The sequence below is a fragment of the Paramisgurnus dabryanus genome, chromosome 9 (genome assembly GCF_030506205.2).
Source record: "Paramisgurnus dabryanus chromosome 9, PD_genome_1.1, whole genome shotgun sequence".
Lineage (NCBI taxonomy): Eukaryota > Metazoa > Chordata > Actinopteri > Cypriniformes > Cobitidae > Paramisgurnus > Paramisgurnus dabryanus.
Window position 1 is genome coordinate 28,581,848 of NC_133345.1, and position 11,331 is coordinate 28,593,178.

At 39.2% G+C, this 11,331-nt stretch overlaps 1 protein-coding gene across 3 annotated transcripts; it reads left to right on the forward strand.

Moving 5' to 3' along the window:
- The first annotated feature begins 779 nt into the window (after positions 1 to 779).
- LOC135773722 (uncharacterized) lies at positions 780 to 8,670 on the forward strand. Of its 3 annotated transcripts, XM_065283465.2 has the most exons (3): positions 780 to 920; positions 1,029 to 1,117; positions 1,214 to 8,657. In XM_065283465.2, exon 3 carries the CDS (start codon positions 1,871 to 1,873, stop codon positions 7,952 to 7,954), a length of 6,084 nt encoding a protein of 2,027 aa, XP_065139537.1. In that variant the 5' UTR covers positions 780 to 920; positions 1,029 to 1,117; positions 1,214 to 1,870; the 3' UTR covers positions 7,955 to 8,657. The 3 variants fall into 3 exon arrangements, 2 of the variants coding, with proteins under 2 accessions (XP_065139537.1, XP_065139536.1); XR_012337334.1 differs by having other exon boundaries at positions 780 to 8,458; positions 8,555 to 8,670; XM_065283464.2 differs by having other exon boundaries at positions 780 to 1,117.
- Positions 8,671 to 11,331: the final 2,661 nt, after the last annotated feature.

An 11,331-nucleotide genomic window follows, 5' to 3' on the forward strand; every position in this document is an offset into this window, starting at 1 on the left:
TACATGTAGACTTTGACTTAAGATTTAATTTAGACTTAAATTGCCAATAAATGACAATATTTGCTTACTTTTTGTACATATTTCAAGTCCTACAAATACTGCGTCATATACACTTAGATGCACTCACCTCTCAGACTCAGTGCCCAGAGCAAACAGAGAAATGATGTGTTGTCATCTGGTGGTTATTCTCAGACCTTTAAAACAGCTTGAGAAAAATGACATCCTGTGGCATAGCTTTCCCGTTTACTTTGATAAAGAGTAAGCATTTACAGAAAGCAAGAAAACAACCACGTTCTCCAAGTTCTCCGAAAGTCAGTAGACTAGTGTAAACTAAATATTAAATATATACCCATATTAATGATGTCACAGGTTTGAATCCAAAATATGAAAAACTTAAATTATATCCCCTGGTTTCAAAGACAAGCCTTAAAGTTAGTCGTAGACACATGTTTGAGGTGTCTCAACTAAAAAATACCTTGCACCAACAGATCTTAAAATAAGCCAGTGCTATTGATTTGTCTAAGGCATGTTTATAAAAGATGCTTAAACATCTTAATCTTACTAAGGCCTGGCTTTAGCCTTGTTTGTGAAACCATACAAACCATCTTTATACTGTAGGTTAACCATATCTGTAGTTTTAAGGTCACTGCGTTTAAATGTAGTTGATAATGTAAGACATATACAGTGTGTATTCCATTAAGCCTGAATAGGAGCTAGACAGAGCAGTCATGCATTGTGCTTATACTGTTATAACTGTTAAACATATTATTTCTGTTATTTAACATGTTTTTTGTTAAATTTGTTAAGTCTTTTTATGAATATTGAGTGTTGATGTTAACGAGGAACTAAAGTATGTTAAAGTATGTTTGCGTTGCACACGGACATTTTTTAAGTGCAACAGGAAAAAGGTTTACGTTCTGGTGAGAAGTTATTTCTCTGCTCGTGTATTAAAAGAGTTACGTGTACTACAAGATTTACTCGTATTTTGAGCAAATAACTAAAGATGTTTTTTCTTTTTGTGTTTTAAGCAAAGGATTAAAGAAGATGTGTTTCATTTTTGTGTTTTGAACGGGTATTTCAAGAACTCATTCCCTCTTGGTTATATGCAGCCAGCGAGGTATGTGTATATTACGTTTGTATTCGCCAAGTGTATTTGTATTTATGTTTGATAGCATATGTGAACGTGTTTGTCTTTTACATTGTCATACTGTAGTTTGACGGTGGTTTTCATTGCCGGTTAATGTGATGACGGAGAAATGGATGACAAGGCAATAAATCCATCAGTAATCAGAACAACGGTGTCGTTTATTTCCTGGAGGGAGTGATAGTCAAACTCGAACCTGCGTCAACGTTCCCGAACCTGCTCGTGCCCGGCACAGATACAGATAAGCCCACGTTTACCGTTAAGGATCTGCAGTTCATCAGTGTTTCATTAAGACGTCCATAAGTCAGACACTTAAGTTTGTGTTCTGAAAAGTGACAATAAGTTTGAACACTACAAGGGACTGTGTAACCTTAATTATAATTGTGGTTTAAATTGTACAAGGGAAATTTATTGATATTGTCTATTGAAGAAAGAAAGATAGTGATAACTTTAAAAAGGGAAAAATCTTTTTTTTTGTACATTTAAGCAAACCAATATCTTTCACTTTTTTGAAGTTTATTTATTATTATGAGTTATTATTTTCAAAGAATGTTTACCTTTATGCAATATTACTAAACCTCTACAATATTTACTTAATTGAGGGGTTGAACTAAAGGCAATTGACATAATTTAATTTGATTGTTCAGAAAAAAGAAAGGAAAAAAGGGGCAGTTTAACTACACAGCTAATTTTAAGTGTGTTCAGGCTATTCCCAGATAATGTAAGATGTCTCAAACGAGTGAAAGGGAACAAGTGTCAGGGAATGCTACCATTGTACAACAAGCAGTACAGCCTGCAGAACCTCGTAGAAGTGAAAGAGATCGAACATTAACAGAAAAGGGAAGGGAATTTCAGAAGGAAAAAGTGAAAGGATTAATACTTCGCTTTGACAGTATTTATGAACGCTGGAAGGTTTTGACAAAGGTGGCCAAAAAATCTGTAATCAAACAAGATCCCAGTGATATCCTTCAAGAACACATTAAAGGTATTCAAAGAGAAAAATCAGAGCTGAACAGTGTTTATGATGAATACCGAAAAATTGACACCCCATCTCATGACATGAGGCGCAAGTTGGACAGATGTGCATCCATCACCAGAATTGTAATACAGAATGCACAATCTCAAATGCAAGGAAAGGAGGAAGAGATTATATGGCCTGATGCTTCATCTGTATTTGCTTCTTCAACCTCCAGTGTTTCATTTCAGAGCAATAATTCTAAGTCCATTCACTCTGCTGTATCCTCATCAAAAAGACAAGAAGCTGCTGCTGAATATGCACATACACAGGCTGTATTGAAGATTATGAGTGAGCAAGAAAGCCACCAAGCAGAACTACAGAGACTTGAAGCTGAGGATAAGTTAATAGTTGCAGACCAAGAAGCAGCTGCATCAACTCGCCGCCTTCAAAGAGAAAAGGAAGAAATTGAGCGCAAAATAGAAAAAGAGAGACAAGAGGCTGCTCTGTTAAAGAGACAGCATGAAGAAAATGCTGCAAGAAAAAGGTCAGTTGAAAATTTGAAAAGAGAGCTTGAGCGTTTGGAAGAGCTAAAGAAGCTTAACGCAGCCAAAGCAAAGCTTCAAGTGTACGATGCAAATGAGTTCTATCCAACCCAAGACTTTGTACCACAAAACTCTGAAGGTGAGCTGCCTACAGATATGCAGATAATCTGTCAAGCGAGTACTGCTGATCAGCATCATCCACCACCGCTCCGAGATGAGACTCCAAGAAGTGAACTTCAAAATGACATGCGAGAGCTGGTGAAGGTCTTAGCTGAAGCTATGACAGCAAACAGGCTACCCATTCCAGAGCCTTCAATATTTAGTGGAGATCCACTCAAGTTTAATCATTGGAAATCATCATTTCAGACACTTATAGAGAAAAAGAATATTCCAACCTCAGAGAAAGTCTTCTTCCTTCAAAAATATGTGGGAGGAGCTGCTAGAGAAGCCCTAGAAGGGCATTTTCTGGTTGGTTCAGAAGATTCATACAGTGCAGCATGGGACCTGCTCAATGAAAGATATGGCCAACCCTTTGTAATTGCCAAGGCTTTTCGAGACAAACTACATACATGGCCAAAGATAGCTCCAAGAGAGAGTGCTGAGTTGAGAAAATTTGTGGACCTTTTACGCAGTTGTGAAAGTGCTATGTCTAACAATGACAGTCTCCACATTCTTAATGATGGAGTTGAGAATCAAAAACTTACTGCTAAGTTACCTGACTGGTTAAGCTCCAGATGGAACCGAAAGGCCACACAATATCAACTTGAACACAGAAGGTTCCCAAACTTCAGTTATTTTGTGGCATTCCTTTCAATGGAGGCTAGCATCGCTTGCAACCCCATTACATCTTTTCATGCATTACGGCAAGGTGAATCTGATAAAGCAAAGATCAGGAGCCAGAACGTTATGACCTCCAAGAACCAAACCGTAGGTGCCAAGATCTTCACGACAAACACCATTGAGAGGAAAATAGACACATGTGTGTTTTGCAAAAAACTAGGACACAGCTTACACAAATGCTATAAATTAAGAGAGAAGCCAGTTGCTGACCGCATAAAATTTATGCAAAGTGAAAAGCTGTGCTTCGGCTGTTTGAGCCCTGGTCACCAGTCTAAGAGCTGCAGTAACCGGATGGTCTGCGATTCATGCTCAAAGAGGCACCCCACATGCTTGCACGAAGAACGTTCAAAAGGGGACCAAGAACCAAAGAAGGAAAAATCTAAGGAAAGAACTCAAACACAAGATGTCACAAAGGAAACAACTTCTAACAGAGTTGTACAAGATACTACCAGTGCACAGACGTCAGCAATAGTGCCTGTCTACGTGTCAACGCCAAGTGATCCAGACAAGGAAGTTCTCGTCTATGCTCTGTTAGATTCACAGAGTGACTCTTCATTCATTCTTGATGAAGTGGCAGATGTTCTTGATACAAACACTGAACAAGTGAAGTTAAAACTATCTACGATGTCGTCAAAAGGTACAATCATTCACTGTAAAAGACTTAATAGCTTACAAATAAGGGGCTTATTTTCCTCTAAGAAGTTAACAGTGCCAACAGTTTACACACGTGACTTCATCCCTGCTAATCGCACACACATCCCAGTGCCTGAGACAGCAAAGGCATGGCCTCACTTGGAGCATCTTGCTGACCACATTGCGCCTCGAAAGGATTGCGAAATTGGTCTGTTGGTTGGGTACAATTGCCCACAAGCTTTAATGCCACGAGAAGTCGTTTGTGGGGAGGAAAGCCAGCCATTTGCTCAGAAGACCGACTTAGGATGGAGCATAGTGAGTTATGGTGACCCAGGAGAACACTACGGTGATGCAATTGGAGTAAGTCATCGCATCATCGTAAAACAAGTCATGCCTGAAGTGAATGCAATGGTCAAGCTTAAAGGAGAAGTCCACTATGTTTGCAATACGAAGGTCAGTGAAATGGTCACTCCAGATTACATAATTAAGATGTTGGAATCTGATTTCAGTGAGAGTGTAGGAGACGAGACAACCTTCTCTCAAGAAGATCTACACTTCATGGCTAAATTGAAGGACGGAATCAGACAGAATCAAGATGGACATTTTGAAATGCCCCTACCTTTCAAACAAGATACACCAAATCTACCAAATAATAAATCATGTGCTGTCCAACGCCTAATGTCCTTGGAACGAAGGCTTAGGAGAGACCAGCAATACTGCACTGACTACTTGGGGTTTATGAAAGACATCATTGCTCGGGGCTATGCAGAAAAGGTCCCTGAAGAAGAGCTTCAAAATCAACCAGTCTGGTATATTCCCCATCACGGCGTATACCACCCCCAAAAGCCTGGGAAGATACGAGTGGTCTTTGATTGCTCAGCAAGGTTCCAAGAAACGTCACTGAATGACCAACTTCTTACTGGTCCAGAGCTTACAAACACCTTGGTGGGAGTCCTTTGTAGGTTTCGCAAGGGTCCGATTGCCATCATGTGTGACGTGGAACAAATGTTTCACCAGTTCCATGTAAGGCCTGAGCACCAAGACTACCTCAGGTTCTTATGGTGGGAGAACGGTGATCTAGACTCTCCACCCTCAATTTTTCGGATGAAGGTCCACCTATTTGGGGCAGCCTCCTCACCTGGATGTGCCAATTTTGGACTTAAACATCTAGCCGCTCAAGGTCAGGATAAATTTAACCCAAGCACCGTTAAGTTCATCCAAAGGAATTTTTATGTTGACGACGGATTGGTGTGTGCAACATCTAATGCTGAAGCAATCCAACTGATTAAGGAAGCAAGAGACCTTTGCAGCACAGGCAAGCTAAGACTACACAAATTTGTCTCCAACAGCAAGGAGGTATTGAAATCAATACCGAAGGATGAGTGTGCTGAAAGTGTCAAAGACATGGATATGGCTTTGGGAGAGCCACTCATAGAAAGAGCTCTTGGCGTACAGTGGTGTGTGTCCTCTGATGACTTCCAGTTCAGAGTGACCATCAAGGAACACCCAAATACCAGAAGAGGAGTACTTTCTACAGTAGCTTCCATCTACGATCCTTTGGGGTTCGTAGCGCCCTTTATTCTACGTGGAAAGCAGATCCTACAACAACTCTGTAGAGACAAAGTAACTTGGGATGAGGAGCTCCCACTAGAGCTAAGAGCACAATGGGAAATCTGGCTACAAGATCTTCGAAACTTATCTAATGTAAGGATCAAAAGATGTTATATCCCAGATAGCTTCAAAGATGTCAAGCAGTACGAACTTCACCACTTCTCCGATGCAAGTGTCACCGGTTATGGGGAATGTACTTACCTCAGAGCAGTCGATGTCAAGGGAGATGTTCACTGCACACTAGTCATGGGAAAAGCACGGGTTGCTCCTACCAAAGTAACCACTGTGCCACGGCTTGAGTTGACGGCTGCAGTTGTAGCAGCAAAAACGAGTGTTATGCTCAGAAATGAGCTTGAAATAGAGGGCCTTCAAGAACATTTTTGGACTGACTCAAAGGTCGTCCTCGGCTACATAAACAATGATGCCAGACGGTTTCATGTGTTTGTAGCGAACAGAATCCAAAGAATTAAGTCCACTACAGATCCTGCACAATGGCACTTTGTAAGGTCTGAAGATAATCCTGCGGATCACGCGTCGAGAGGTCTCTCCGCAGATCAGCTTGTTGCTTCAAATTGGTTCACTGGCCCAGATTTTTTATGGGAAAGAGATCTACCCAGAGGAGATGTTATGGTGGGAGAAGTCTATGATGATGATCCTGAACTTAGAAAGGCCCTGGTGCTCACCACCAAGTTGAAGGAGGAGAGGTCATTGTTAGACCGCTTAACAAAGTTCTCTGACTGGAAAAGGGCTGTGAAGGCTATTGCTTTTCTAAAGCGTCATGCTAAGCAGATCAAGGGCATCAAAGAGAAAGTAAGTGGATCTACAAGTATTGAGGAAAGAAAGGAAGCAGAGCTGTTTATAATCAAGTTGGTTCAGAGGGAAGCATTCAGCAGTGAAATCAGAAGTATAAAGCAAGGCAAGGAAGTAAACCCTAAAGACAAAGTAAACAAACTACACAAACTGAGTCCGTTTGTAGATGAACATGATGTGCTTAGGGTTGGAGGACGTTTAATAAGATCTGTTCTTCATCCTCATGTCAAGCATCCTGCCATTGTGCCAAATAGGAGTCATGTATCGTCGTTGCTAATCAAGCACTACCATGAAAAGGTGCGTCATCAAGGAAGAGGAATAACAGCAAATGAATTGCGATCCAATGGAGTATGGGTAATAGGATGCAGCAGTGCAGTTGCCTCACATATTCACAAGTGCACAACATGCAGAAGGTACAGAAGGAGCACACAAGATCCAAAAATGGCAGATTTGCCAGAAGAAAGAATGGAAATGACACCTCCTTTCACATATTGTGGCATAGACTGCTTTGGACCGTTCTATGTGAAGGAAGCAAGGAAAGAACTGAAGAAGTATGGTCTTATTTTCACCTGTATGTGCTCTAGAGCCATACATATTGAAATGCTTGATGACCTCACTACAGATGCTTTTATCAACGCATTGCGTGGATTCATCGCCATACGCGGCCATGTAAGACAGTTGAGATGTGATCAAGGCACTAACTTCGTAGGTGCAAGAGGAGAGTTCATGAAGGCAATAAAGGATTTGGATCATGAACAGTTAAAGGAATATGGATGCGAGTTCATAATGAACTTCCCATCATCAAGCCATATGGGAGGCGTATGGGAGAGGCAAATAAGGACGATCAGAAGTGTCTTGACCGTAATCCTTGACCAGTCTGCTAAACGACTCGACAGTGCCTCACTCAGAACCTTTCTGTATGAAGTTATGGCTATAATAAATAGCAGACCTCTTACAATTGAGCATTTGAATGACCCAACAAGCCTTGAACCTCTCACGCCCAATCACATTCTCATGATGAAGTCTAACATAATATTCCCACCTCCTGGTGAGTTTGTGAGTTCAGATCTATACTTGCGCAAGAGATGGCGCCAGGTGCAGTTCTTGGCGAACGAATTTTGGACAAGGTGGAAGAAGGAGTATCTCCTTAATCTTCAGCAAAGGCAAATGTGGCAGAAAGAGAAAAGAAATACAAAGGTTAATGACATTGTCATCCTGCAGGAGGACAGTTCTCCACGTAACCAATGGAGATTGGCAAGGGTGACAGAGGTGTATCCGAGCACTGATGGAATAGTTCGAAAGGTGAAATTGTTGATTAGTGACTCGACCTTAGACAGCCAGGGAAGACGCATTACCAAGCCAGTCTACCTTGATAGGCCTGTACAAAAGACAGTTGTATTGATTGAAGCAGAGTAAAGGTTATGGTTGCCATTTCATAAATACAGTATTTTATGTTACTGTAAGTATTACGAGCATACTTTATGGTTGAAATTAAAGTGTGAAAGGGTTTAAATTGTGAGGTGAAATGACAAAATAGTCATTTGGTGGGAGTATAACTGTTAAACATATTATTTCTGTTATTTAACATGTTTTTTGTTAAATTTGTTAAGTCTTTTTATGAATATTGAGTGTTGATGTTAACGAGGAACTAAAGTATGTTAAAGTATGTTTGCGTTGCACACGGACATTTTTTAAGTGCAACAGGAAAAAGGTTTACGTTCTGGTGAGAAGTTATTTCTCTGCTCGTGTATTAAAAGAGTTACGTGTACTACAAGATTTACTCGTATTTTGAGCAAATAACTAAAGATGTTTTTTCTTTTTGTGTTTTAAGCAAAGGATTAAAGAAGATGTGTTTCATTTTTGTGTTTTGAACGGGTATTTCAAGAACTCATTCCCTCTTGGTTATATGCAGCCAGCGAGGTATGTGTATATTACGTTTGTATTCGCCAAGTGTATTTGTATTTATGTTTGATAGCATATGTGAACGTGTTTGTCTTTTACATTGTCATACTGTAGTTTGACGGTGGTTTTCATTGCCGGTTAATGTGATGACGGAGAAATGGATGACAAGGCAATAAATCCATCAGTAATCAGAACAACGGTGTCGTTTATTTCCTGGAGGGAGTGATAACTGTAAATTCTTTAAACAGAAGCTTATCTTGAAGAATGAATAGGATCACAATGCCAGTTAGAATAATGAAGCATGTTTTGACCAGTAACAATTTTGAAGCAGCAGATTGCTAAATGTAAACGTTGGTCAAAATGTATGCGGAAGGAAATGCTTGCATGACAGATTAAGACATTTATCATAGTATCAAAGCCTGATATGTCAAGAATTCTTTTGTATTGAGTAATATCAAATATCTGTAATAAACTCATTCTTTACAGTACAGAAAATCCATTGTACTAGAGAGAAAGACTATAAATTTTACTACTTGAAAGGATGGTACATTTGGTTTCCCAGGCAGGGATTATCTTAAAACAGGACTAGGCCTTAGTTTAATTAAAAAATTAATTTTTTATTAATTAACTTGTTTTAACAAACATGCCTTACTAAAAACATTGCTTATGTGCATGCTGATGCAAAACAAATGGCATTTATGTATTTTAAGATATGTCAGTGCAAGATGTTTTCAGCTTGGACAGCTCTTACATTTATTTTAGTCTAGGACTAGTCTGGGAAATCGCCCCTTTAAGATTAAATATAAAGATTAAATTGTTGTGGGACATAGAACAACCAAATGAGTTTAAATCACGATTTAATAATAATATTTTTTATAACAATAATTTAATGAGATTTGAATTGTTCGTGTAGTTTTCTAAGATGTTTATTTATGTAAATACCGCGTGACTCATGGCGTGTGTGCTGTGCGCTAAACGTTAATGACCCTTTAAAAACGCTGCAGGAGGGAAATAACTATGGAAACGAGGCGGGACCACAAACTGAATGCGGCAAAGCTCCTTCTGTTTTCAAGTAAGTTTAGTTTCTCAAATCACACAAATAATACACACAACTGTTGTTGACAATAATTGATACGCTTTTCTTGAATATTTACCTCATAGAAATGGCTTTTGTCTTCGAGAAAAGTCTGTTAGCATCTCGACCGTTTTCAGAAGAGGTAGGCTAAACTCTAACGTACACCTTTTGCGTAGCAGTGATAACTTACATGGAGCGCCAAAATTAGCTAAAAGTATTACAAATACGTTTTATTGTAAACCAATATAGACAAAAGTTGTTCTCTGATTTCAGGAATGACAAAATAACCTCTATAATATAAGCGAAGGTCTTATAAAAAAGCTGCTGCTGACAGAGATGTTGAAAAGTCATTAAATCACTTCTTATGCTCTTTATTAACAACACATTACCATGCATTTAGTTATTTTCCTTTAAAACTATCCCTTTCATTACAGTTATTTTGAGGTTTTGACATTCAAACGTGAGTGGCACAGCACAATATTAAAGGGCACCTGTGTATTTGGTATAATACAATTTGTTTGTCTGGTTTATGGTTAAAAACACATTATTTTCCACATACCATACATTTTTGTAGCTCCAGATTTCACTCTCTTCCTGAAACACACGGAGTTGAAAAGCTCTGTGTTCCTTATTGGCCAGCTAATCTGTACGTTGTGATTGGCCTGAATACCAGTGGCGGCTGGTGACTTCGGGGGCGCTCGATGCGAAGTTCGTTACAACATGTATGTAGCCCGTCATGTGTGTGGTTCCTTATTTCAAAATCTGTTCTGCGCGTCAAGTGATCATATGTGCATCACGTGTCTTGTCAAAATAAGTGCCTGCTGCAGACGTGTCTAAATGGTTTATGATAAAAGAGATGCTTGTGTTTGCCAGAAACTTGCATAATCTCATACGTAATCAGAGTATAAGCCAGAAATGTGAAGCTCCTTACCATGTTTGAAAGATTCGGTCACAATGCTAGTGCAATGCTAACATGAGTTAACTTACAGGATGTGAATCCAAGCGGGAGGAATTATGATAATGTCGGTCTTCTTCTCTACATTCCCAATCCCAGGAAGTAAACTGTAGCCTACAGTCCGAGTGTTTGTTGTAGTCCAAGAAAATTGTTTTACGTTGGAGACGATAATTTGCTTCATCGTTTACTTTGGGGTTTTTACCATATCGTTAACATGTACTCACACATCAAAGGAAATGTTAAAACATAAATCGGACAATAGGTGCTCTTAAAAAATAAAACTAACTAACTTATAAGCAACTTTGTCGCTGTGTGTTGCTCGTCTCTTTCAAAAGAGGCGTTTCTAAATCTGTTTGTTGTAAACAAATGAGTACCGTACCCTCAACTCAAATAACTGATGAGAGACGGATGCCGTGAACTCCACTGCTTCGTTCTCATTGGTTGTTGCTCCTGAAAATCACTCATAATTTGCATAAAGTTAAACATTTCTCAACTGCTAGCTAGTCTGAGTCGCTGTTAGTCTGAATGCAGCTTAAGACCGATTGCGTCACAGCAGTGTGATTGAAAGCTAGTAAGTCTGTCCCATTTCGAAGGCTAACGTTACATAAAATAAAGCCTAAAAATGCATCCTAATTTCTCCGCGCTGCTAAGGATAGAATCAATGGATCCTATACAGCCTAGGCTATCCTAAGATTCATTGCTGGCCTGTAACGGCTGAATATATTTTAAAATAAACATTTACAACCTTTATGAAATTAAAGTGTGTTTTTAGTAGAAAAACGTTTCTTGTTTAATTATTATAAGTTATGTTTTATATTAATATTTCTGTGTATGTTGCGTATATTTGTAAGCGTGATTAAT

Bases quoted from the DNA above. Each gene is read 5' to 3' on its own strand.
- LOC135773722 (XM_065283464.2), top strand. From the start codon at position 1,871: ATGTCTCAAACGAGTGAAAGGGAACAAGTGTCAGGGAATGCTACCATT.